The sequence below is a fragment of the Talpa europaea genome (genome assembly GCF_964194135.1).
Source record: "Talpa europaea genome assembly, chromosome: 9".
Lineage (NCBI taxonomy): Eukaryota > Metazoa > Chordata > Mammalia > Eulipotyphla > Talpidae > Talpa > Talpa europaea.
The window spans coordinates 47,937,268-47,965,195 of NC_140076.1; the positions used below are offsets into that span (position 1 = coordinate 47,937,268).

The 27,928-nt window shown below is 42.3% G+C and overlaps 1 protein-coding gene across 5 annotated transcripts in view; it reads right to left on the reverse strand.

The window, feature by feature from the left end:
- Positions 1-27,928, reverse strand: part of AK5 (adenylate kinase 5) — a gene marked incomplete at both ends in the record, with an annotated part of 234,571 nt that overhangs the window by 20,835 nt on the left and 185,808 nt on the right. For 3 of the 5 annotated variants that reach the window (XM_084243988.1, XM_084243985.1, XM_084243986.1), the window contains 2 exons: positions 3,918-4,034; positions 6,476-6,639. In XM_084243988.1, coding sequence (XP_084100114.1) covers positions 3,918-4,034; positions 6,476-6,639 — 281 coding nt within the window. The remainder of the gene's footprint in view (positions 1-3,917; positions 4,035-6,475; positions 6,640-27,928) is intronic. The other 2 variants (XM_084243989.1, XM_084243987.1) reach the window with 2 other exon arrangements.

Here is a 27,928-nt window from a genome sequence, read left to right on the forward strand (position 1 = left end):
AGACCTGACGGGTGTTCAAGAGACATTTGCTGTGTTCTCAGCCAGGATGATGGCACTCATTCTCTGGGGAAAATCATGTGTCCACATTTATCTTTGCAAAATTTCAAATTAATTACTTGACTGTAATTTGGAGGGAACTGATCAAATGATGGGTTCCCTGCAGGGCATAAATGAATCAACAGTGGCTTGTTCTGTATTTGTAGCATGTTTGATCTTCCAGTCGGGTTAAAAGCAGGTGTTTGTGTTGGATGGTGGATATGTTCTCTTGCACAGAAGCCTAGCTGACATTAGAATCTTCTAAAGTTATTGTTCACAGGGACAAATCAATGTTGCATTTGGGCTTTGCAAACTCCTTCCAGCAGTGTGTAAAAGATGTCTTTGCAGACATCTTACTTGAATGCTATTTGTTCAATCCAGATGGGGACTCATATGTTTCTTGAAATGGCATCATGGAATTTTGCATGCTTGAAACTTCAGTCATTATGTTGATGACTTTCTCATTCCCAAGCTCTTCTGTGTCACATCTAAAAAAAACCCTTCTGAAAGATTGCCACAGTGGGAGAGGAAGTTTTGCTTTACTTTAGAGAAGATCATGTGAATGATTTCAGTTCTTACATACCCAAAGACCAGGGGTAGACCAGTATGTTGTCTAATGTCTTTAACTCTCTGTGACTGGGTTATAAACAAAGGAGAAAGGTATGATGGAGCAGAGACTTACAGTTTTGTATGAGGTATGATTAAACAAATAAAACCAGAGGCTTCTGTAAGGGCTATTCCAGGGAGACTTACCCCTTATCTCTTTTTCTGAGTAAACACCCTAGCTGACTTCCCCAGTCTACAAGGTCTTAGCTTATCTACTGAAGATGGCATCTAGCACTTGGTGCTGAGCAGCCAGCTGCAGCCTGCAGCCTGTGTGCCACCTCGATGTCCTCAGTGGCTGTGGGGCTGTGGGGAGCTGCCAACTGCATGGTGCACATGGGCATTTCTATGCTTTCAGGGCATAAATTCACAGAAAAATGTGAATGGCTATCAACAGAAAATAGTATTAGAAGAGTGGGAAATAGCAATTTTGCACAGGAAGCTTTGGGAGATGTTGTTTACTTAAAGTCTGCCAGAAGTTGGGACAAAATTGAACACACAAGATGAGTTGGTGCTATGCAAAGTGTGAAAGCTGTTAGTGATCTCTCCTCTTCTTTATTAGAAGTAGCAGAAAAGAATAAAACTCTTGCAGAAAATCTGGACTTGTTTTCAAAATGGTTGGCTGACCAAGGTAACCTGAGTCATCCTCCAGAACTCAATGAACTAATGAATGAAGAAGCATGTGAGAAATTCAAAAAACCTGTTGATGAGTGTAAATGGAACCCCCTAAATAAACTAATATCAAACAATAGCAACAACCAAAAGTTGACATCTAGAGCCACGTGAGTGAGTTACTTAGTCATACTGGGTCTCCCAGGTACGGAGGAGATACATACGTTGTTATTAAACTTCTACATGGCCTTTCCTTTTATTAAAACAAAAGCAAAAATGAGTGGCCATCTAGATAATCTCTTCTAGCCTTTTATAGCTCAGAAAACACAGTAATGTATATCATTTGATGTTCAAAAAATCCTTTACATGAGGTTTGGCGGCTATTATTATCATCTCCATTTTATAAAGGAATGATGTGAAGCAAAGTGACTTGCCCAGGGTCATGCGAACATACAGCAGAGGTGAAAAGCCAGCCTTTCTTAGAGCACATGGGTGATGTGCTTTAAAGAGGTTACCTTGAGAGACTCCATGTGAGTGTCATTACCACTCCAAGCAATTTGGAACCCTTTGGCCTAAATTCAGGGATTTGCCTTCAGACCCATTTTAAAAAAAGACCCAAGAGAAGTACAATTTTGTTGTTGTTTAGAAGTAGTTGACAAAGAGATGCACATTCTGTACCACACATCTTATTTATTACATTTGGTCATTTGGGGTGTCATAAGAATATCTTACTACTTCTGAGAGCAATTAGCAAAAATAAATTTTTGAAATCATTTCCCAACCCCTCCCCCATCTCCCACACTTAAAGGCAAGAGATCCTGGGCCACTTTCAGCCCTCTCAGGCTTTTCCGACAAAGTCACAGGCAAGTAAGTATGAACTGACTGCTTGGGGTGCTGCCACCTGAAGCCTGAACCTCAATAAACATTGTTAAGCCCTTAGCAGCCAGCCAAGCACATCTCCTGCTGTATTTTAATTATAAATCAATCCCCTCTAGGTAGGGAGTACCTCTAAGACCCAAACACACCTTCCTCTTCTCTCCATTCCTCCTCAACTTCCGCCTTGTACAAGTCTTAATTCTAAGGTGGCATCAGGTAAAATAACCCTGTTCCTTAGTTACTAAGATGGTTCGCCCAAGAACCTTATCCACTGAATACTGGCTAGAAGATCTGAACAGACAAAAATGTAAAACAATCTATGGAAGACTTAATATTCAGATGTCAATACTTGCTAACAGTTAAGGCAATTTTTCTCTGAGTCTGGTTGTAAGCAGGAACGTAGGGGAAGGCAAACAATTGTGTTTTAGCTATTAAGAGACCATTTATTTAGGGAGTTAATTGAAACAAAGATTCAGAAGGAGGTCAAACCAGACCCCAGGAGACAGACAAGAATATTTCACCTTAATCAACATTGTAGTGTTAGAGCTGGTTGGAGGGGGATCCTCCAAATCTTATTTCCACAGTCAGCTGTCACCAATATACTGTCACTGACTGGCTGTGTGACCATGGGCAAATCATGTCACCTCTCTGTGCTTAATTCATCACCTTTAATGTGAGGAAAATACCTTCTCTACCTATCTAAAAGGGTTGTTTAAAAAATACATCAAATGAAAATATTTTAACACTACCCTAAATATGTATCTGCATGAATACTAATACTTGTATATTCTGGAGTCTATTTTTTAACAAAGGAGGACAATTGTCTCACTCTTGTTTGGATTTTGTCAAATTAGAGGCAGTGGTGTAAGATGTGTAGCACAGGATCTGGCCCAGGGTAGCTTCAATAAATGTTTTTTTTTTTTTTTTTTTGTGGGACCCTTGCCGGTGGCCGGGGATCAAACTGGCGCTGCAGGCAGCCTCGCAACCCAGTGCTCAACCGCTGCGACACCAGGGAAGGCCCAATAAATGGTTGTTACAAAGGCTTTTACTTACTGCTGTTCCCCTGCAAGAGGCCTGACACACCCTCTTCACTAGGAAAGGGTAGGCCTTAGGGAGGTTGGGATGTTGGGAGATCAAATTAGTGCATGTATTTGATTCAGATCATTCAGTATACATTTCCCTGCCTTCTTCTAAGGGCATCCTTACTTTTCCTTGGGTAATTTCCTTTCCCTTTCCCAGTCTATGTGGTTCAGCTGTGTACCCATAGTCCACTGCTATCCTTGCCCTGCTTCTCCAGGCTGGACCAAGGTCTTCCTGCATATTATTCCATCTCCTGCTCTCCTACCTTCCCTCTGGCCACGGGACTGTTTCTGTGATAAGACCCATGACTTAACCCAGGGGTAATGAAAGCACCCCTTTGTCTTTAGTTAGACCCACTGGAAAACAGAAACATTTTTTTGAGAGATCGCTGAGATGGTGGACTAAAAGCCTGAAATAGGGAGAAAATGAGGTCAACACAAAGGAGATGATGAATGAAAATATTTGAATACATGAATTCATCCAAGTGTAAACCACTCCTGGACCTTAGTTACCTGAACCAAAAAATCAAGCACTATCACCACCACCACCATCTTTTTCTTTTCTTTTTTTGGTCAGTTTGTATTGAGTTCCTGTCACTTGTAACCTAAAGTTTTAATTGGCACGATTGGAGAAGAAATAAACTTTGAATTTACCCCCAACCTCAATGTTGTTCCCGATTTTTCTTTGTGATACTTGTTACAACAGCTCACCCTATGTCCGAACTCTTCCCCTTGCTTCACTTCCCGAGGATAACCGTCAATCAAGAAGCCCTTGGTGTCGTTGAGGCTGGCCATCATGGCCTCCTTCAGGAGCTCCAGAATGAAACCCTGGAGCAGAGGAAGAGGGGTTAGGGCCTGAGCTCTTCCATGAACAACACTACGATTATCACAGATCTCCTTAGTCATCCCTTTGAAACAGAAAGGATTAGCGATGGTCAATAGCACACAGCAATAATATAACCTTATTGCATCAATTCACAGTCTCATCACCCTCTTCCCCCAACACGCACACGTTAATGTTGAAGTGGTAGGAATCTTATAATCAGTGCTGGGTCACAGTTTAATTGCTTGTGCTTTTTTCGTAGATATATTTTTCCCAGTTATGTCTTAAAATAATGGCATCTTAGATTAGATGAAATATGGCAGCCATTTCTCATACAGTAGCACTCCATGAATTAGGCATAATGGCAGTTTAAAACCAGGCAAAGTATAGTATAACATGTATTTCACTGTTGATTCCTTTAGTGAATATTGTATAAAATTGAGATCTTCTCACTTGAGAAGATTTTCAGTAGATGCAAAGTAGAATTTTCTAGCAGTATCACTTTCTCAGTTAAAGCTTTTTATTTAACCCATGCTTATGAAAAATAAGAGAGGGCAGATCCATGGAAGCTTGGGAATGGGTATAGGAAAAATGCAATCAACAGCCAAACTGGGGTTAGTTCCCTGTTCTCTGGCTCCCTGGCACCCCCAGCTTTTGGCAAAGAGGCTCACGGAATGTAGCCAACAAGGATGGTCAGAATCTATCCCTAGATAATTGTGATTAACTCCTCATGAGTTTGTATATAGTGAGGAAGATGGATAATAGATGAAAAAAATAGATACATAAAAAAGACCTAGGGCCTCCTTGGTGGTGCAAGGGGTTAAGTCTCAGTACTATGAAGCTATCCACAGTCTCTGCAGCATGAGTTCGATCTCTGGGGCCGGCCAGGGAGCTACCCACATGGCGCAGCAGACCTCTCCTGTCTCCTCTGTTGCTGCCCTCAGCAGTGTGTTTCAGTAGTAGATCTGCCTGTTCTGCTCCCCACTTTGTCTCTGGTGAATCTGCATATCCCTGACGCTCCCCGCACCTCTGGCCTACACCCCAGCTATTGCATACATAAATAAATAAATCTTTAAAAAAATAAAAAGGAATGTCAACAATATCTAAAGTCCCTTTAAAAATAAAAAAGACCTAGAGAGAATGGCTAGGAACAAAACTAAAGCAGGGCAAAGAGAAACAGAATGCCTATTTCAGACAGGGTAGTTAGGAAGGGCCTCTCGGACAACTTCTGATACTTAAACAGAGATCTAGATGAAGGGAGCAAACTACGTGAATATCTGAAGGAAGAGCAAGCACTCAGGCTGAAGAAATGGCAAGTGCAAAGGCTCTGAGGCAGGAACCACTCCGGCCTGTGTGAGGAACAATGAAGAGACCCAGGGCCAGGTTGGAGGGAGCACGATGACAGTGATGGGAAATTGTTTTGGAGAAGGAGCTGGAGAACAGAGTCATGGGAAGGATTCTAGATTTCATTGTAAGTTTGATGGGGAATCATTGGAAAGTCCTGGGGAAGAGAACACAGTCCTGTGCCACTTAACTGTGTTTTTATCAACGATGGGCCACACATTTGATGGTAGTCCCACACTGGCTACATATGCAGCCCATGAAAGGAGCAGGCCACAGCATCATCTGGTCTGGTGTGATTATACTCTAGATTTCTGCACAATGACAAAATGGCCCAGTGACGGCTTTCTCAAAAGCTACCCCTGTCTAAGCAACACATGACTGTGTTACAATGTGATGAACATTTTCAAGAAATCATTCTGGCTGCTGTGAAGAGTGGGCACAACAAGGCCAGCAAAGAGGCAACTGCAATGTCATGTCTCCTGTGTCTCTTTTCACGAGGACCATTCTGGCTTCTACATTGCAGTTGGTCAAGGAGGAAAGATAAAGGTCTGTTTGCTCACAGGACTGTGCCATAGAAGCCCTAATTACAGGGCCCCACATAGGACGTTGGGATGAATATTTTTTGATATCTATGGCATGCAGCTTGTCAGAGATGGATGATGACTTGAAAGAAAAAAATACACAAAAGGGATATGCTTTACTTAAATCATACAAGGAAGATGCCAGATTTTAAGATAGTGCTATCATACTTCCTAGAACAAGTCAAAAATGTTATTTTTATTTTTCAGAGCATTCTAATTCTAGGCTCTGCTCTATCACATTCCTCTCTGCTTTGAAGAATTTAACTTTAAAGTGGGGACCAGTTGAGGGGGAGCTTATGAAATAGGCTAGCATTTAAGAGGCTGACAGAGCAACAAGACAGAAGGAACCTGGGCTGGCAGATAGGCTGTGTGCTGTGGACCTCCTGCCTGCCTCTGGATTGTCGCAGAAAAGAGAGATTCGGTACAGCTATTGTCCCTTGGGGCTTCTTTTGACCTAACAGCTTAGAATAATTGTGCACTTCAGAATATCTCCCCGTCCCGGGAAGGCAGCTGATGCTTACGGAGGGCACCAGGTCTCCACGTTCCATAATGTCTCTGATCAATTTGCTCCTTTCAGATTCTGTTGCCAGCTCATTACGCAGGAGTGCACCAGTTGAGAGGTGTGTAAAGCCATATTTTTCCACCAGTTTTTCACACTGTGTGCCTTTGCCGGATCCAGGGCCACCTAGAAAAGAAGTCATGAATCAGACATGCATCCTGAGTCTGGTGACTCATTTTTGACTCGTCACCATGATGGGTAGGCCTCTGCTTCCTTCAGCAAGCACGCCTTGATGCTGACCATTTACCGGGAGCTGTGGTTCCACTGGCTAGTGAGATGCAGTTCTTGACCACAAAGAGTTGACTCTCTGTAGCTGAGGAGGAGGCTGTTACTGGCAGACCACAAGCCATTGTCATGTAGTGGTCTAGTGGGAAGATGCTATCGGGGTGCAGAGGAGAGGGACCTGACTACATTTGGGCAGAAATGCAAATCAGAGAAGTTTCCTGGGGAACTAAATCTGCACTGAGCACAGTGCTGACATATAGTGATTGCTCAACCAAGGATAATGTTTAATTTTCAAAATAATTTTCATTTTCAAACAAGCACACATTTACAGAAGAGTTGTCAATAGAGCAACAAAGAAATTTTGGAAAACTTTCAGAATAAATTGTCAGGCTGAGTCCATATCATTCCAGTTCCTTCAAATAAGGAACCAATCCCATCCTGCTGCATAAACTGTGTCCTCAGACCCCATTTGAATTCCAAGTTGTTCCCCTTGACCCAGTAACGCCCGCTGAAGCCAATGGATCATGTTTAGAACATACACTGCCTTCAGTTGTCACGTGTCTATGGTCTCCTTCAGTGTGGCACAGTTCCTCTGTTTCTCTAACACTTTTAAAGATTATAAATACTTATTCTATAGAAGGTCCCTCTCTGAGGGGACCTATTTTAACATAGGCGGAGCTGAGCAGCCAGGTGAAGTCAGGAGAGACAAAGGGAGAATGACTCACTTCCTTCTTGCCTTTGGACTTGCCCCAGGGACTTGGGGGACAAGGAAAAGACATGTGGATGAGAGACACGAGGGAGCTGAAAATGGCAGTTTTTACCTTGACTTGTACTTTGATTTTTTGCTCCATTACCCCAGCTTTCTAGCACTTGCTTCAAAACTACTTTCCTGGGCCTCCCTAGTGGCTCAGGGGTTAAAGTCTCAACACTATCAAGCTATCGTCAGCCACTACAGCACGAGTTCGATCCCTGGCCAGGGAGCTACCCGCATGGTGCAGCAGACCTCTCCTGTCTGCCCACTGCTCCCCTCAGCAGTGTATTTCAGTCAGTCTGCCTGTTCTGTTCCCCACTCTGTCTCTGGTGAATCCTCTCACCCCCCATACCTCTGGCCTGTATCCCAGTTTTTGGATGCATAAATAAATAAAATGAATCTTTTTGTTTTTAAACCCCTTTCCTATGGTTCCCCACCAAAAGGTGCTTCTTAGACCTGTGGTAGTTTTCAGGCTTCAGTGTCCCTGCTTTGGGCAAACTCTGCTGGATATTTACCCATTAGGAGAATCATAACTTTGGGTGGTTTATTGGGAATCTATTGCCCTCGCTTGTCTCCCTAGGCACATTAATTCTATTAAAATTCATTTACACTGAGAGTATGCTTTGTGTTTGTGCACATGGCTGGCTGGCTCCCTTTAGAGTGTGCAAGTTTGGGGGTCCCAGAGTAACCCTTGGTCACGTGCTAATATCTCCACGTGCTAATATCTCTCTGTTGTTTTTGACTACTATTATTAATTCCAGGTGTCTGTCATATTCCTTTAATGGTCATTACATCTTTGATTCATTCCCTTACCCCCCCAAGTTCAACTAGTTGCTAAGTCATACAATTTACCTCTGGGAAAATAATAAAAGCAAAATTTATCAAGTGCTTACTGTCAGTTCTCTAAGGATTTTATGTGTATTCATTTAAGATAACCCAATGAGGCAGACACTGCTATTATCCCCATTTTACAGATGGGGAAGCAGAGGCATGGACAAGTTAACTCCAGCACCTCAGGCTGCACAGCCAGTAAGAAGCCAGCTGAGTTCTTCAAGCCTGGACTCTGGCTCTCAGAGGGGGTCCCTCCTTTCTTCCCTGCTGTACCAGGTGCACAGGGCCACAGTTCAGGTCCTCATGCTCTGTGTGTTTAACCCACATCTGCCTCTGCATGGGGGTTTGGACTTCTATCTGCCAGCAGGATGACCTGCCGAGAAAGCACGTTACCTCTCTGCTCCACAGTATTCAATAATGGCATTTCCCTCCTCCACCATCTACTCCTGTTTTAGCTCTCCAAACTTTTTCATTTCTTATCCTTGTGCAACACTGCCATGTGCAACCACATGCTGTTCCTTCAACAAGACATATTTTTCCTGGCCGCTGGGCTATTGCTCTTCCAAGTCCTCAGTGCTTCTTTCTCTCGCAAGATCCTCTTGATCTCTGAGGCTTACGTCAGCTGCTCCCCCTCTTGCAGGAATCAGCCCTCTCACCACAGCCTCTGCTGGAGTGAGTGGTTTAAAGGGTGTCCTGGTGAGATATAGCTTCGTAGGGCTGTGACTTAACCCCTTGCACCACCATAAATAAAATAAATCTTTTGAAGGGTGTCCTGGACGTCTGTGGCTTTCGCTCTCCAGGTCCTTCGCTAGACCCTCTGCTGCGCTAGCACAGCACCTTGCACCAGCTGGCACTCCATAAATTCCTGTTGGATTAAGGTTTTTCTGTTAAAAGGAAATGCTTAACACTGAAATGCAAAACACGATTGAGATTCTAGCATGCTCATGAGGATGTAAGGCATATTTGGCACTTCTCCTGGATCTTGAAGTTCCTTTCTTGGGACAATTGGAAGAGCTTCCCTCTTGTGGGACATGAGTTGTTGCCCCTTATTATTATTATTTTTTTTTAAAGACTGATGAAATACACTGCTGAGGGGAGCAGCAGGTGGAGAGGAGAGGTCTGCTGCATCATGTGGGTAGCTCCCTGGCTGGGGTTCAAACTTGTGCTGCAGTGGCTGTGGATAGCTTCATAGGTTGTGTCTTAACCCCTTCACTAGTAGCAGTGCCTCCTGTCCTCTCCCCTGCCCTTAGGCAGAACATCCAGGGAAGGGAACCCTCATTTTCTATCTCCCACTCCTCCATGAGGATGTTCTAAGGCAAATGGGAAGGGTTCAGTCCTTCCTTATTGTCACGGATGGGCTGGCTGGAACAGACAGGAAAACAGCAATTACAAATCCTGCAAAAATAATGCAGGGCACTCAGAAGGAGCAGCCAATCGCTAACTAAAGTTACATAGCTAAAACTATGTCTCTTGTCTCCTGAGATAACAGAAAAGGAGAGTGTGGGAACGAGAGAGAAGGCCACTCAGGAAAGAAGTGCTTCCAGATGAAGGAGTAACGGGAATAAGAGGCTGGGCTCCAGCAGAGGCCACGGGGGTTTCTGTGTCCGGATTTACCTGGAAACTCTTTTCCTGGGATGGCTGGAAGCTGGTGAGGTGGAAAGATATTTTCAGACTTGGCTTTCAGGGCAAAAATGCTGTATTCTAATTATTTTCTTTCTTCAGCATCCTACTAATATGACTATTATAGTTTTTGTTCCTCTAAAATGTTATTTAATAAATCTTGACACAGAGGCAATTAAAAATCTTCAGCTCAAATTAACAACAGCTGTGTGTTAAACAGCAGCCGCTGCCCCTGTTAGAAACCTTTCGTGGGAGCAACAGCTGCAAATTTTTAGCATTCTTTGGCCAAATGGTGCAGGCACTGTGGAATTTTAAGTAATCTACACAATGGCTTGATTCTTCCCAAGGCTCCAAACTGGAGAACAAAGTGATTTTTATCACTGCAGAGAAGGCACAAAATCTGTTAGTGGGAATATGAATTTTCATATACTGTCACTTCCATGTCTTCGTGGCCTTAACTTATGACTTTTAAATAAAAAACAATGGGGAATGGGGACTTAATAGCCTTCCAGGATAATTTGTTTCGTGGAAAAAAATCCTTTGAGGTGCCACATATCAGGAGGAGCGGGTTGTGTTCTCTGGTGCCACAGTGACTGATAGCAGATGAGGAGTTGTCACTTTTCTGTCATCTCACTGATTTTTAGTGTATCATTACTCAAGGCTTAGGCCCCTGAGCAAACCTCTAAACAACACTGCATGGTGTGATTCACAGTATCTGGAATGAGATTCCATTTTGAAGGGTCTGTCAACACTTCAGGAAAAAAAAAAAAAAGAAAAGGTGAAAAATCTTTATTTTCAAGCTCCAATATAATTTGAAATTTTTTCCCCCGGAGGCCAAAGGTGCTAGATTGTGAAAAGTGCAAATACTGTGAACTCCCACTTCACGGCTCGGTGTATCATTTCTCCCCCGAGGTTCCAACAATTCCACATGGAAGGGAGGGGAGAGAAGCCTGCGGGAGAACAGTAAGTCCAGGGATCCAAGTCTGTGTCCTCCTTCCAGCATTTTCTTAGGTTCCTAGTATCCTCTGAGGTAGAACTGAAGCAACCTGCATCACCCCAGCACCCCCTATGGGCCACGTTTTCCTATGTGAGTTTCACTTACTGGGGTAACTCTCTCTTAGGAGACAGCTGCTGGGTTCACTGGCACAACTAGTGAGAGAGGACCTGCCTCCTGAGCAATTGCCTCAGAGGGCTTGGCCTTAGGTCAAAAAGAATGAATCGGCAAAGCTGGTGAGTGAGTCCACCCTCGGGGGAGTGTGGGAGTAAACAGTGCTCTAGAAGCCCTGGAAGGGACTCCTCACCCAGGTGGGGGTGAGGGTGGGGTGGGGGTGCGGGGTGGGGTAGGATGTGGGGGGAAGCTAATTCAAGAACCTAAGTGCCTGGAATCTGGAAAAAGGTGACTAGGCTCATGAACTGGCCCTGCAGACAACGGCAGGAAGGGGGAGGGTGTGATGTACTGGGAAAGGCACAGGACAGATGGATCTGGCAATAGATCCTGACTCTGTTCCTTACTAGTTATGTGGCTAAGGATGGGCCTTTCAATTTCTCTGAGCTTTAGTTTTCTCATTCATACTACAGGAGAAAATAGAAACCAACTTTCTGCCACATTCTCCCTTTTCCTCTCTCTGCTCTTCATCTCCCATACCTGAGCAGTTGCTCTATTGAGTCTATATTTCAAACATCTCTGAAATAGGTCCTGTGGTCCAAAATCTCATTATTCTCCACATCTCATTATTACCACCATAAGATCCCATCTTACAGCTGTGAGTATGGCCCATATGAAAAAGACCAGAAATATGGGCCTCCCCGGTGGCACAGTGGTTGAGCGCTGGGTTGCAAAGCTGCCCGCAGCCTCTGCAGCGCCGGTTCAATCCCCGGCTGCTCCCCGGCCACCGGAGGAGGGTCCCACATGGCGCGCAGACCTCTCCTGCCGCCCGCTGCTCCCCTCAGCAGTGTGCTTCGTCCTTCTGCCTGCTCTGCTCCCCGCTCTGGCTCTGGTGAATTCTCTCACCCTCCCGCGCTTCTGACTGTACCCAGTGCTTGTATAAAGAAATAAATAAATCTTAAAAAAAAAAAAAAAGAAAAAGACCAGAAATATAAAATGCTGGAAGGGTGCAGAAAAGAAGGAAAACGTTGCAGCCCCTATGGAAAAGATTTTGGCGGTTTTACAAAATATTAAAAGCAGATCTATTACATGGTACAGCAGTTCCACTCTAGGTATCTGTCTAACAAATGCAGAAACAATTCAAAGGGATATGTGGTCTCTATCTATACCGGTTGCAGCACTATTTACAATAGCCAAGTTATGGAAACAACCTTGGAGACAAGGACAGGTGAGTGGATTAAGAAGATGTGATATAGATATAAAATGGAAGATTATGAAGTTAGAAAAAAGATGAGCTTTTGCCACTTGTGACAACATGGATGGAATTGGAGGGAATTATGTTAAGTGAAATAAGACAGAAGGAGAAAGATAAAAGATTGAATTTGTATTTTATGTGGGATATGAGAAACAGAAGCAAAGGTTAGACAAACCAAAACAAACCTAGAAATCTGACTATAAAATTTAGGCTATCAGGGGCCTCCCTGGTTGCGCAAAGGGTTAAGACGCAGCACTATGAAGCTATCCACAGCCACTGCAGCATGAATTCCATCCCTGGCCAGGGAGCAACCCACATGGCACAGCAGACCTCTCCTGACTCGCCCCCTGCTCCCCTCAGCAGTGTATTTCGGTAGATCCACCTGTTCTGTTCCTCACCGTCTCTGGTGAATCCTCTCACTGTCCCCCCACCCCTGCACCTCTGGCCTGTACCCCAGTTTTTGTATACATAAATAAATAAGTCTTTAAAAAAAATTTAGGCTACCAGAGTGGAGTGGAGGAAGGTGAAGAGGAAAGGAGAGAGAGGACACACTGAATTATTGTGGAGGACTATTGGTGCCTTGGTGGTGGGTGTGGTGTGGCAACACATCTGAAGAGGTGTGACCCTACACCTCTGAATCACTTACAGTGTTGTAAACCAATGTTACCTCAATTAAAAAAAAATTCCCTGTGCCATCTCTCTGACAAAAATTTGGTGCTTGATAAATGTTACTTACAATTAGGGGAGATAATTCATCCCTCTAGCACTTTCTGAGTTACATTCATAGGGTGTCACCTAACATTCTGTAGGGGAGCAAAAATTTGCCATGCTAAAATACGTCTTTTTGGCAAAAGACATGATTTCATGGAAGGGACTCTGAAAGTTGGGTGGAGGTGAATTTTGAAAAAAGGTATTTGCATGTTAATTCTCTGTAAAGGCTACTCCCTCCCTGTAGCAGGAAGATCTAAGCTCATCTCTTTTTGATGGAGAAGGCAGGACTTAAATCTGCATTTTACTGTGCCTTCCTCTTGTTACCTGTCAGGCTATATTAAGTCATGTTGGATCTCTCCCATGAACACCTGGGAGGTGTCCATGTTATTATTAACCTTTTGGTTTTTTCTTTTATCAATCTATCTAATAATGCTTGTTTGATTATTTGTTAGCCTGGAGGAATCCAGAGAAGCATGGGGTCATTTCTTTTGTGCTCTGACAATATCAAAGTTTTAATTAAATATAATCTAACAACAAATTTGTTTACACATAAACACACACACACACACACACACGACAGTATATATACAAATACATGTATCCGGTTTAGAAAACTCAGTTTATTTCCTCTAAGACAAAGCAAAGTGGGCAGCATTCTTCAGGTTCTAAACGTCATCAGCAATGTTTTCTAGTCTTAATTCCCATCCCATTGCAGTCTCAGAGTTCTTTAAATCACTTCAGCACCAATTACTTTTACCACTAGCCCAATTTTAGCTCTCCACTGATCTGGATAAACCTGAGAGTTCATCATCACATCATCAATTTGGTCTGTCCTCCCACTGTGATCACATCTTTCTCTTTTTACTTGACCTCACTTCTCAAACCTTTCTCCATTCTTTTTTTCCCCTTAAGAATTACTTATTGATGCGTACAAGAGCTGGGGTGTAGGCCAGAAGTTGGGGGGAGGGGATGAGAGGATTCACCAGAGACAGAATGGGGAGCAGAACAGGCAGATCTTCTGAAATACACTGCTGAGGGGAGCAGCGGGTGAGAAAGGAGAGGTCTGCTGTGCCGTGTGGGTAGGGATAGAACTGGCCAGGGATAGAACTCATGCTGCAGTGGCTGCGGATAGCTTCATAGTGCTGAGACTTTACCCCTTGAGCCACCACGGAGGCCCCAACTTTTCTCCATTCTCATTGTGACCTCATCAAGTTGGTCCATTCCTTTTAGGCTCCACATACCTCTGTGGCATGTAGGCTGCCAGCACTTTCTAATAATTTTATCCCTTTTCATTCTACTGTACTTGCCACGAGAGCCACTGGCCTGTGCTCTCTGTTTCAACCTGCATTTACTTTATTGCATCTACTTTACTCTGGATGGTTAAGAATTCCTTGAGAAAGTCAGAAAACAGATAACTGGATCATGCTTTGTAGTGTTATGATAGCTTTTAATGCTTCTTGGCAAATTTATTCCTCTTTTGTTCATACCAAATTGGATGACCATGGATAGATTCTAATCTATTTCCATTGCTCTCAAGTCCTCAAACATCTTCCTAGTCCTCTCAATCTTAACAGGCATTTTTAAAGGAAAAAAGCAGAAAGAAATTGAGTAACAACATGTGTTCATAATAACATGTATATTTGGGAGAGAACTGATGTAAGACTCAGTGTCATGGGGTAAGACCCTGTAAAACTGAGTAACTCCCTCACGTGGCTTCAATCTTAAATAACCTCAGATAAAACAAAGGATGTGGATGGGAGCTGGGGAGAAAAGGAGGGTCAGTTATAGGAGGTTACCAGTGCAGGCATGATAAAAGAAGGTATAACTCTAATGCAGATTTAATTCAGCCCTCTCCATTGAAAAAATCAACAGGCATTTTCCTCCTATTCACTAAGAAGGTGAAGATTATATTTTCCCTCAGCATTAACATATGTATATTAATCTCTTGTCCTGTATCCCTCTTTTTTCCTTTTTGGAAGATTTCATACAACTTACCCTAAGGCTAACTCTGCATTTGTTCTTCTAGCTTCTTGGTATTTTCCTTCACAGCACTTTCCCCTGTATAATATGTGAATAGTTTACTTTAAGCCTGTTTTTCCCAATAAGAATGCACAGTCCTCAAGCACAGGAAGTGGGTTCACTTTGCTAACCACAGTGCCTGAAACACAGTAGACACGTTATGATAGCGGCTGAAAGAATAATTTAATGATGAATGGTTCCTCTCTTCCTACCTATTCCACAAACTTGATCGCCTCTTTCTTGTCCACATTAAATATATCCCTTGCAGTTGGTACCAACTCTTCTGTATGACCATATGCTCGATTCTCCCAATGAAAATATTTCCACCATTGCGGATTCTTCATCCACTTAAATCTGCCTGTTTCCATTACTTCCTCTTTTATTGACTTCCTATCTTGTAAGTTACCTCCTACCCTCATCGCTCTCTGAAATTGATCTTTTAAAGTTCAACAGTGATTCTAAAATTGTCATGTCTTTCAGTGACCTTCTTCTGTATTCTGTATTCTTTTTGACTCTTTAGTAGCATTTACCACTGCTGATAAGCATCTTAGAATTCTCTCTTTCCAGGATACAAAGTTTGCCCACATTCTCTCCTCTGTCAGGCTGAAGCCTTCAGCTAGTAGGAACTGCTTTATTTATCTTGATATCCCCAAAGAATCCTGCATAGTGTCCAGCCAACTCTTAAATCAGGTCCATGTCCAGGGGGCCCTAGAAAAGGGACAACTCTATTTTCTTCCACATAAAATGAACACTGGACCAAAGGACTCGAGCTCCAAGTTCACTTATCAAACCTTTATCTGGCTAGATGAGTTTGATCAAGTTGCTTATCCTCTCTGAGCTTCAGTTATAAAATAGGGACCATCTTAATGCCTATGGCTTGTGAAGACAAACAAGGTAATACAGGTAAATCACTTGGGACACTAGCGGGCACAGCAAAACACCCAAATATCACAAATGATTATCTGTAAAATGGTGCAACTGGCGGAAATGATGTTTAAAATTTCTCCCATGAGTTTGCCCATAGAATCTTTCATGATTTTACAACAATTAGACACAGCATTTTATAATGTGGTACTCTTTTAACATCTTTAAAGATGGATAGTTTCACAGTTATAGCTTCACAGTTATAGTTATAGCAAACACCTTTTGCAAATGAAACTATCCTATTTTTAGAGTTTTTGAAAATCTATCAGCTTTCTATCCTTGAAATATTTCTTCTTCTCTAAGTGAAAATGGGCCCCAAGGTTGGGCTCGGTTTTTGCGACTGAATGACTCTTTTCAGAGAAAAGCTATTATGCCATCAGTTCATGAACTGACTGTGCCCTAGGAAGGATTCTCATCCACGGTGGGCTCATGAGTCACTTCAAACATTCTGTGACTGGGATGAGCTGCATCACCATGCTGAGTTTCAGCAGGCTGTTGCTGGGAACTGGCTCTCTCTGACCGGAAACAATTAAGAAAAATAGATCTTTATCCTCAAAGACAACATCTCTATTAGTTCTGCAATGCACTGCTGCTTCAGATTATTTGGTGACTAGGATGAACTATGCCAGCAATAGGATCAGCTGAAGGTTATATGGAAAAACTTTACATAGAGCTGGGATCCTCCTGATGACACAGACTGTGCCTTATTTATTAGGGCCTGGTATACAGCAGACACTAGAGAGTTGTTCGAGCAATAAATGGATAAATGAATGAGTAAATGGATGGTAAATATTCTGTCTGATTAAAGGTTAGCCATATATATGACAATGGGAGCTAGGAGACCTTGGTTCTAGATCATTCCTGCTTTGAACTGAGAGGTCTTGAGAGACAGAATCCTTTTGCTTTTTTGGGTGTCATCTTCCTTCTCTATAAATTATAGAGTCTGGATTAAATTAGTGATGTCCTGTGTTGTTCTGTATTATTCCTGGTAAATATTCCAGCTTCCCTTCTATAGTGCCCCTCCCTGAGGAAGGATTATTTGTCCCCACCTTTTCGAATCTGAGAGTTCTCAAGTGACTTGCTTGGGACAATGAAATGTGGGCAGACGTGGATGGATGTGCATAGCTCACCTGGGCAGAGGTTTTTTATTGCTGGGACATGGTTTATCATGTCCCTTTTGCCATGATATTGGTAATGTTTTGGATAGCAGGGGATCAATCAGCGTGGTTACCAGAGCGAAGCCCTGCCAACTGTTGAAAGCCTGTAGTATTAATCCAGAAGAAGTGAAGAGGAGGAGAAGCAGGAGGAGGAAGAAGAAACATCTTTGCTGTCTTACACAGAAATTTTTAGGGGAACTTACTTGTTACTACAGCATATCCTGCTTCCTTTGACTGATACTTTCCCAAACTTGATTGTGTATCAGAATCACCGAGGGATATTGAAAAAATTTCCATATCAGGAGATCTCTGAACCTCTGGGGTTGAGGCCTCATAATTTGCATTTTAAAAGTCTCCTGAGGGAAAGTGTATGGATATCTGTAATTAATTTTGAAATGTGTAGGGAAAAAATAAAAGGATAAAAAGATGGATAGAAGGACAGGTATGTGATGAAAAGAAGTTACAATAAAATGTTAGAATCTAGGTGGTGGGTATACAAGTATTCACTGTAAATTTTTTGGGATTTGCTAAATGTTTAAACATTTTCATAATAAAAAAGATAATTTAAAAATTCCTCAGGTAATTCTGATGATTAGTTCAATTTGGAACTTCTAGACTGGATAATCTAAGGAAGGCAATTTGCTGTGAACTCCCCAGTGGGCACTGTACCATCATTGTTGATCTTTCTTTAGTATTACGATGTAATAACACTTATAACACTTTAGTATTAACGATGAGTGAATTCTTATTATGATGGTTAATAAAAATTCTTATTGCCTTATCAAAAGCAGGGCCACCTTCTCTTTTCAGATGAGCGAAAATTTTTGTTTTCAGCATTAATCCAGAGAGATTAGGAGGGAGACTGACCTATTTTGTACCAATGGAGTGGTTCAGAGCCAAACATATAGGAGAGTCACTGCAGACTGTTCAGGTATCTGGCTCACAATGCTTTTGACTTGATATTGACCTAATAAGTATTTCTTCTGTGTGTTTTATTTGTAAAACTTCATTTAGTCCTTAAAAAAGCCATTTTAAATAGGTGGTTTTGTAACCAGATTATACAGGTGATAAAACTGTCCAAGGACCAGCTGTGCCCTGGAACTACTCCAGTCTGTCATATGAAAGAACATTCTGGAAATTATACAGATCTGCTGTTCAGAAATGCACCACATGATCTTTAGTCAATCAAAGGGATCACTATATGGTCTCACAGAGTTGCCAGATAAAATACAGAACATCCAATTTAATATTGCATGAGACTTACTTACATTAAACACTATCTTTATTTTTTAAAATTTCTAATTGAACAAAATTTCCTAAGTTCCTATTGTTTTAATTGTCCTATGTTTCCTATGTTTCTATTCCTAAATCCAGTCTCTTTTATACTTTTAAAAGTCTCCTGAGGGAAAGTGTATGGATATCTGTAATTAATTTTGAAATGTGTAGGGCAAAAAAAAAAAAAAAAAAAAAAAAAAAGGATAAAAAGATGGATAGAAAGACAGGTACGTGATAAAAACAAGTTACAATAAAATGTTAGAATCTAGAATTATCAGCACAGAGATAATGTTTTGAACATATCTCTGTTCTGATAATTCTAACAGCTAATGATTTCAGCAAAAACTTTTCACAGCCACAGAGAGATATGTGAAATGTCTATAATTAAGAGAAGACTGTGAAACTGCACTCCACAATTTGAACTCTTATTTAGAAGGCAAGGAAGGTTCAGTCCTGGGTGAGAGGAAGTGGCACCACAGGCACTACAGTGGGGATTTCAAGACATTTCCACCAAATGCCCTTATAGCTCATAGCTCTCCTATCCCATTCCCATGCTAACTCCATCTCCAAATAGGGGTAGGGATAGGATTTCCAAACTGCTTATGAGAAAATACTAAAAAACTTTTCTTTATTTTCCTCCAACCAGAAGTTCTAAACCCAGCTCACCAAACTCATTTATTCTTTCAAATTTACTGTCTGGAGACTTCCAAGAGCTGCTTTTCAATTTACTATGAAAAAAACAAAAACAAAAAATAAAAAACATCAAGAACTAGCTTAGTGATTCCTGAACTTCAGATAAGCAAGAAAGAAATCATACGGAAGTTGTAGGAGAGGCTGATAAACCCCATCCCTAGCACGGCAATTCAAAAATCAGAAAGCAATGCAAAATCTCCTTGAGGAAGAAAAGGTTCAAACCCCATAATGGGACTCCCAGCATTTAAGACTTGTGCTGAAAAGTAAGCCCCCAAAATTTCCAGCAGGGCTCACGTCCATGAGACCCATGAAGCAATAGTCAACCGAAAAAAGGCTCCAAAAGGATTTGATTGTGAATGCACTTGACCCAGGGTCCAAACAGGGTTCCAAGAGCAAAAGCAATTATTTGAAAAGTTCCCTCCCCCACCCCCCAAAAAAGGCTGTGCGAGAAGCTCACTTTACGTGAGAAATGGTATTTGCTAATTTTAAAGTGGTGGCCTGAGAGACATGGGTCTGCTGGGGTGCTCTCTGGGGATAGAGATTGTAGGTGCCATCTTAAAGCTTCCTCATATTATGTATACTACATAGTGCCAGTCTCTCCCAGAGGGGAGCTTTTTTACATGTCCAGTTTTTTTTTTTTAAAGATATATTTATTTACGCGTACAAGAGCTGGAGTACAGGCCAGAGATGCAGGGGGCTGAGAGGATTCACCAGAGACAGGGTGGGGAACAGAACAGGTGGACTGACTGAAATATACTGCTGAGGGGAGCAGCGGGTGAGACAGGAGAGGTCTGCCTTGCCATGTGGGTTGCTCCCTGGCAGGCTGGGGCTCGAACTCATGCTGCAGAGGCTGTAGATTGCTTCATAGTGAGATGCTTAACCCTTTGTGCCACCAGGGAGGCCCACATGTCCAGTTTTAACAGCTTCAGTGCAGGGACTACCCTTTGACCAATAGGCCCTGGCACCCAAGGAGTTCCCACGGTACTGTAACAATTAGAGAGGTAGTTCTTGGCAAATTATCACCCCCAGGGTACTGACGGCAGACTGAAACACACCCCAAGTCTTTCTGGAGAGAGGTCTATTTGCTTCTATAGGACTTTGGTCTGAGCAGTCTTCTGGGGTGGCACACTCCTACATTCCTACAAAGGGGCACTCAAGGAATGAAGGCTGGTGTGTCTCCCTGACCTCTGCCTGCTATTTTGCTGGTATCTCCCAGAAAGATGCTTACACCCTTGTCTGGAGCCCTGATATTTGCCAAGGGACATCTTTACATCACTGGGATCTGTTGGCCAACAGGGCTTATACTTGGGGTCCCTTAAGATGGTATAGATTATCATACTTTAAAAGCTGTCACCTGAGGGGCCTCCCTGGTGGTGCAGGGGTTAAAGACAAAACACTATCAAGCATCGCCAGCCACTGCAACATGAGCTCGATCACCATCCAGGGAGCTAACCCACATGGCGCAGCAGAACTCTCCCGTCTTGCCCACTGTTCCTCTCAGCAGAGTATTTCAGCAAATCTGCCTGTTCTGCTCCCTACTCTGCCTCTGGTGAATCCTCCCACTCCTTCCCCCTCACACCTCTGGCCTACACCCCAGTTCTTATATGCATAAATAAATAAATCTTAAAAAAAAAAAAGCTGTCACCTGAGGGTCTGGATTCCAATCAGCCTAAATCTAGGTGCTGACTGAAATCCTCTTTTTGGGGACACTAATGGTTCTCAACACACTTTCAACCACTGGGAGTTATTAGAAATAAGATATGTTGCTTGGACAATCACAAAGATTTGAGAAACAACCGAAAGTTAGGGTAGGACTGAACAATAAATTTAATGTCCTATATGAGATCATTCCTTCAAGACTGGGAGATATGACTTCATCTAATACACAGAAACCAATATAGAGAGTGAATCAAAATAGCGAAATAAAGAATTAACGAACAAGATAAAACCTAGTGAAATGGAGATAAGCAATTTACCTGATAAAAAGTTCAAAGTAATGGTCTTAAAGATGGTCACTGAACTCAGGAGAAGGACAGAGGAACACAATGAGAACCTTAACAAAGAGACAGAAAATATAAGAAGGTCCCAAGTGGAAGTTAAAAAGCAGAATACAATAACTGGGGGGCCTCCCTGGTGGCGCAAGGGGTTAAGACGCAACCTATGAAGCTGTCTGCAGCCTCTGCAGCACTAGTTCAATCCCCTTGCTGTCCAGGGAGCAACCCACATGGCGCAGCAGACCTCTCCTGATTCACCCGCTGCTCCCCTCAGCAGTGTATTTCAATCATTCTGCCTGTTTTGCTCCCCATTCTGTCTCTGGTGAATCCTCTCACCCCCACCCCCTACACCTCTGGCTTGGACCCCAGCTCTTGTATGCATAAATAAATAAATCTTAAAAAAAGAATACAATAATTGAACTGAAAAGTACACTGAAGGAGTTCGGCAAAAGACTAGATGAAGCAAAATGATGTATGAGTGGACTCAAAGATAGAGCAGTGGAATACACTGAACCAGAGGAACAAAAAGAAAAAAAAGAATGAAAAAAGAGCAGCTAGCTTAAGACACTCTTGAGACAACATCAAGAGGACTAGCATTCACATTATACAAGGAGAAGCGAGAAAAGGGAATAAAACTCAGGTAAAGAAAAAAATGATGAAAAACTTCTCTAAGTTGGGAAAGGAAATAGACAATCACATCCAGAAGCTCAGAGTTCCAAATAAGAGGAATTCAGTCAGACCCGTAGCAAATCACATCAAAATTAAAATGTCCAGGTTAAAGACAAGGGAATCTTAATAACAGCAGGAGACCCATTCAGAGTAAGAATTTCTAAGTTAAACAAAAAAATAAAAACAGAAAAAAAAAATTTCTAAGTTATATTTCTTAAAAATCGTCAGGTCCCATAGTTTTAATTCAGGTCTCTGTTCTTGTTATAATTCTCAGGTAGACATTTGTAGAAGACAGCATAATACATTTTATTTATGACAATTAATCTTTATTTTCCAAAACTGAGCTTGGAGGAGCTTGGGGATAGTAACTTTATGGGAGCTGTCATTATCTTTTATTCTAGCCACCCATTCCAAAAACATGTATCAAATGTCTACTAAGTAGACATCTTGATAGGTGCTACAGAAAGAAATAGAAAAGGGAAAAAAAAGTGGGGGGGGCATGGCATTTAAGAAATTTAGTAAAAGCCATTCTCTAATCAATGGCCATCACTGGATTCAAGAAAGTGGTCAGTGGAAAGGACAGACTCTAAGACTGCTGGCTGGGCTCTTACTGCTTACCATTCTCTTCTTTCTCATCAGCAGATTTTGGAATGAGGGACAGACAAAGGGCTTGTCTGAACAGCTCCACCCAGACCAGCTGAGGACTTCCAGGAAAAACAAGCCTGTGCTTTGCATGCTGCTCTGCCCACGTCAGATTTCCACACATTTACTATAAGACTTAGTCTGAGCAGAGAAATATGTAATTGGACCAAAAAGGTTCTCTCCAATTTAAACTGACGGGCTATTTGGGTGGGACTGTGCAGGGCATTAAAATGACAATCACTTTCTGGTAGAAAGCATTCCTAGAAGCATGGCAGAACCTTGAGGAAGATCTTCAGGGCCAGTGACCTGGTCAATATGAATAAGTCAATGGAGTCACAAGCTTCTGTCAAGTTAAAGCAAAACAGGGTACTCAGTTACAAGATGAGAGACTTTTGTTACCCTCACCACCTGTGGTTCCTTTAAATATTTTCTTTTATTTAAAGATTTATTTATTTATGCATACAAGAGCTGGGGTAAAGGGCAGAGGTGTGGGGGATAAGAGGATTCACCGGAGACAGAATTGGGAGCAGAACAGGCAGACTGACTGAAATACACTGCTGAAGGGAGCAGCAGGTGAGTCAGGAGAGGTCTGCTGAGCCATGTGTGTTGCTCCCTGGCCAGCTAGGGGATCGAACTCATGCTGCAGAGGCTGTGGCCAGTTTCATAGGTTGTGTCTTAAACCCTTGCTCCACCAGGGAGGCCCTAAATATGTTTCTGTTACAATTAAAAGATGTTCTTGACTATGGAGGCTGGAGCAAAATGAGGGGGAAATACTTTGGGGATGTTACATTTAGGAAAGGCAAAATACTTAATGTTACCTTAATCACCTGCTTGTTGTTCTGATTCATTCGAAAGGCAAAATATGATCTACAGTAAAATCTGCGCTGTGTTGTTGTAAACAGCTTCCAGAGTGTGTTAATAAAAAGAAATGGCAGCCTATTGGTGGTCTCACTCTACCCAAGCTTCGTGGGTGAACTTACACACATTTGGTTTCACTTACCATTGAGATTCAGGTGAATTCTACCTTGTGTCTACAAAGACTTGCATTTTGAGTACCAGGTTCAAAAATCTCTTGTTTAGTAGCCATCACTTCATAGACATGCCCTAAGTATCTCAATCTTAAAATTTTTACAATTGAAGTCTTCATTGTTTTCTCAAATTCCACTTCTCCACTTTCCTTATCTCCTTGAATGGCACCTCTGTTCACCTGGCTGTCTGAACAAGGCACTTCTGAGTCATGCTGATCCCTCTCATTCACCTGGAAACACAACGGGTCTTTTTGTCCTGTTGACTCTGTGTCCTAAGATCTCTTGCATCTGTCTCTTCTTTTTCTGCTTTAACTGCCTCTTTTCCTTCATCTGTAAAACCATTCAGATGACCTTCTGATTGGCTTCCATGCAGCAAATTCGACTCTCTCTCACTGCTGCTGTTTCTGAAATCCAGATCTGATGACAGTGCCTGAGCAGAAGCCTGGATGGTTTCTTAATGTTACAGGATGAAGTTCGTATTTCTTAGCCTGGTGTTCTCTGCCTTTCATACTCCAGACTGTACCTTGGTCTCCAGCTCTGCCTCTCCCCATCTCTCACCTTCTCACCTCTGAGGTCCTCTTTTGCACCCTTATTCTCCTTGGTGTCATGGGTCCGCCCCAACTCTCTTGCCATTTAGCACTGGCCAATTTCTTTTCTTCCTTAGGACTCAGCGCTGACTCCACCCCTGAACTCACCTCAGTCTTTTGCTCCATCACTTGTGCCTCTGCCACTGTGTGCACCAAGCTGTGTTTGCTCCCTTCATACAACACAAGCAACCGGAGATTCAGGAGCCTTGTCTTTTGTCTTTGGATGCTTAGGCTTATCACTTTCATGATATAAACTAGAAATTCAATAAATGTGTCAAATGAGGTAATGAAATTCGCCCTCAAAGTATATGCCTAACAGAAGAATTTAATATAGCAGTGAGGGAATATATTTATCACTAGGGGAGTTTAATGTGCTCACTTGAAATTCATGTATTTCCTGGCCTAAGGCTAATTTTTATTCCACTTCCATTCTAGGCTTAGAGATCAATATGTAGACAAGGTACTCTTTCAACCCACAAAGAAAATCCCAGAAGCACTGGGTTCCCTCAGATTTATCCAACATCACTTTCTCCAACACTTACTCATTGTTACCCTTGGCACGGAGATAGTTTTGGTAACACTCACAAAAAGGGTACTTATGATATGTCTTCTTAGTAAAAGATAGAGTAATTTTGAAGTCAGTGTACTTTGGTGAAAGGGTCTCAGTAATGGTTCAAATACTTTTATGGATTAAACTTGTTTCCTGTTTTATTATTATTTTTTTTTTGTGGGACCCTCGTCGGTGGCCTGCGATCAAACTGCAGAGGCTGTGGGCAGCCTCGTAACCCAGCGCTCAACCACTGCGCCACCAGGGGAGGCCCTGTTTCCTGTTTTAAACCTGCACTCCTATGTTTATTGCAGCACTATTTACAAGAACTATTATAAAATATATGGAAACAACCCAAATGCCCCCAAAAAGACAAATGGATGAAGAAGATGTGGTATAAATAAATAAAGGAATACTATTCAGTGATCAAAAAAAAAAAGAAAAACTCATGTAATTTGTAGCAGCATGGATGGAGTTGGAAGGGATTATACTAAGTGAAATAAGTCAGAAGAAAATGATAAATATTGAATGGTTTAACGTATACAAGGACTATAAGGAAATCAAACAAAGGGTGAGGAAAAAGACAAAACTTGCAAACTCACCATAGATCTGAGGCCTACAGTAAGACAGGGAGAGGGTCAAAACAGGGGAGGGAAGAGCTCAAGGGACTGTGGTGATGGGTCATGGGTGCTGGGGTGGTGAGAGAACTACGGGGACTATACCTGAGGGGAGAAATCAAATATTGTATAAAAATGAACAATGACATAAGAAAATAAATTAAAAAAAATTGTTTCCTGTTTTGAAGTTAACGTGGAATTTCACATAATTGAGAGAGACATGGCTGGAGCATTCAGAGATCTATTTCGCTCATATTCATTTGATGTCTTATTGTACTGTCTTTGCCTTCAGACATCAATAGCTACATATACTGGAACAAAGTAAAACAGAAAAATTGAAGCAGTTATTCAGGTAATCAAGGCAAACTCTCCCACTATTCTCCCACAGCTTCATCTACATTTTGGCCTCCTTTGAAGCCTGAGAAAATTTTGTGTGAGTCCTAACTATCATTTATTAACTGTGCCATCTTCGGAAAGTTACTTAACCTTTCTGACTCTCCATTTCTTCACCTGTAAAATGGAAAGAATTATGAGTATTGATGACTGGTGTGAGGACTAAATGTATAAAGTAGCAAAGACTGGAATGTAGAAAGTCACTAGTATATGTTGGTTTTAATGTTATTATTAGGTAATTGAAAGGAATATTTTTTGGAGTAGAGGATGGGGACTTTCACTTAATTCCCTTCATAATTCACTTCCTTGGGGGTTATGCTGCTGTTGTACATGTTTGCAATTAAGAGAACAGTTAGCAGGTGTCAACTCATTGGTGATTTAAATTTGGGTAGGCAGAGAACAAATTTTATTTTGCCACTTCAAAAGAATTACAGAGAGACTAAGCGGTTGGCCCAAGAACACACAGATACAAAGATTCTGGTTGTTCTCTCATCTTTAAGTGCTGAGTCTTTCTGCAGTCTGTAGCATCTGCCAGTGTCCACTCAGCAGGTGTACTAAGTGGGTCTTAGAACAAGCAAAGAGACTTTCAGTGAGTCAGGCCTGGAGATATGGCGTTGCCTGAGTGAATGGTCTGAATACCTAAAACTTCGCCAGGTGACTCAGTTGGTGAGTTAATGGAGCTTCCAAAAACATCTCAACAAACAGGCAGGAGACAACCAGTATGAGATTGTGAGGCCTCCAGCCTCTGTGCTCAGTAAAACTCATTTATTTTTGCTTTTTTCTTTCTAGCAATAATTTGCCCTCTGGATGACTCTTCATTAAACTTAACAACATTTCTTGGGGAAAATAAATGTGAAAAGATGAAAAACAAATTCTGTCACGTCATGCAGTGTTCCAAGGACTGTTTTATATCTTTGTGAATTGCACAAAGATCTTTAAGCATAATAAGCACTTGGAAAGGTTTATTAATTTGGTGTGATTAAATGGAGTTAAGTGTTTTGTCCTAATTTAACATTACTTAGAACTTTTGCAGTGAACAGGTTTCTGTAATTAAGTAGGCACATTGTCAGCACACAATGCCTGCAGTTCTCCAACATTAGAAAGATGACCCATTGGTTTGTGAATGATTTTTGAGGCTCTCCTGAAAAGTGGTCCAGTGATTTGCATCCTTTATGATCCCATCCTGAGTGGCTTGGACTTTGAAAAACAAAGTCCTGGATCTGAAAGGACACCAAAGGGGCCCTTAATAATGGCCTGATTTTAGGGGAGGAAGGGCTGGAGCAATCAAGAGTCCCTAGAGTTGGGATGTTTCACAATTAGGACACACCACAGGCATGGGATCAGATGGAGACTTATTTCTCTATATGACCACACCCTAGCTAATGAGCTGCTTGCTAGCACTTCATAGTGGAAACAGATTTTCCATCTCATCCTATTATTTCTGGTAATCTGCTATACATGGGATATTTGTGTCCTCACCAAATTCAAACTTCAACTTGCAGGTGTCCTACGTGAAAAGTCAGACAAAAGTGTAAAGTGTTTAATACAACAACCCTAAAGCCCAACGTGATGGTGTTTGGAGGTGGGGCCTTATGGAGGTGATTAGTTCATGAGGGCAAAGTCCTCATGAGTGTGGTCAGTGCCCTAATAAAAGAGGCCCCAGAGAGTTTTCTAATTCCTTCCACCTTGTGAGGTTCCATAGAAAAGAGCCATGTAGGAGCCAGGAAGTGGGCCTTCAGTACTGTAGGGTAAGTGGTTATCAGGCTTTTCTGCCCTCCCACAATTAGGATTAATGATGGATACCAGTAGTCCTGAATGCATGCCTGATGGTGGGCACCTGGAGTGGGGTGTGGGCATACGTAGGTGGGTACACCTAGGCTGAGACTGGGCCTATAAGGGCGGCATCATGGGACGCCAGGAGAACAAGTGAGAGAGCAGAAGAGAGAGAACAAGACCATGAGAGAATGCCAGAGAGCCCAGGAAGAGTAAAGATTCACTGGGGGCTGGGAGGCCTGCCAGCCCCCCCATGCCCCTGCCTGCCATGTACCTGGTAAAATGCCAATAAAAGCCTGAAAAAGCCACAGAGGGTTCCAGGACTCTCCTTTACCCATTTGCTCGGGTCATAGAGATCCTGCTCTGTGTCTTCCTGCCCCTACAACTAGACATAGAATCTGTTATTGCCCTGACTTTGGACTTCCTAGCCCCCAGAACGGTGAGAAATGAATTCTTGTTGTTTATAAGCTGCTCAGTCTTTGTTATTTTGGCACAGCAGCCTGAACAGACTATAAGTTCAAAGCTCGGTCTCCATGTCAGGGCTGCCCCCCCACCTTGAGGGTTTCTTCATGCTGCCTCCAGTCCAGGTTCAACCTGGT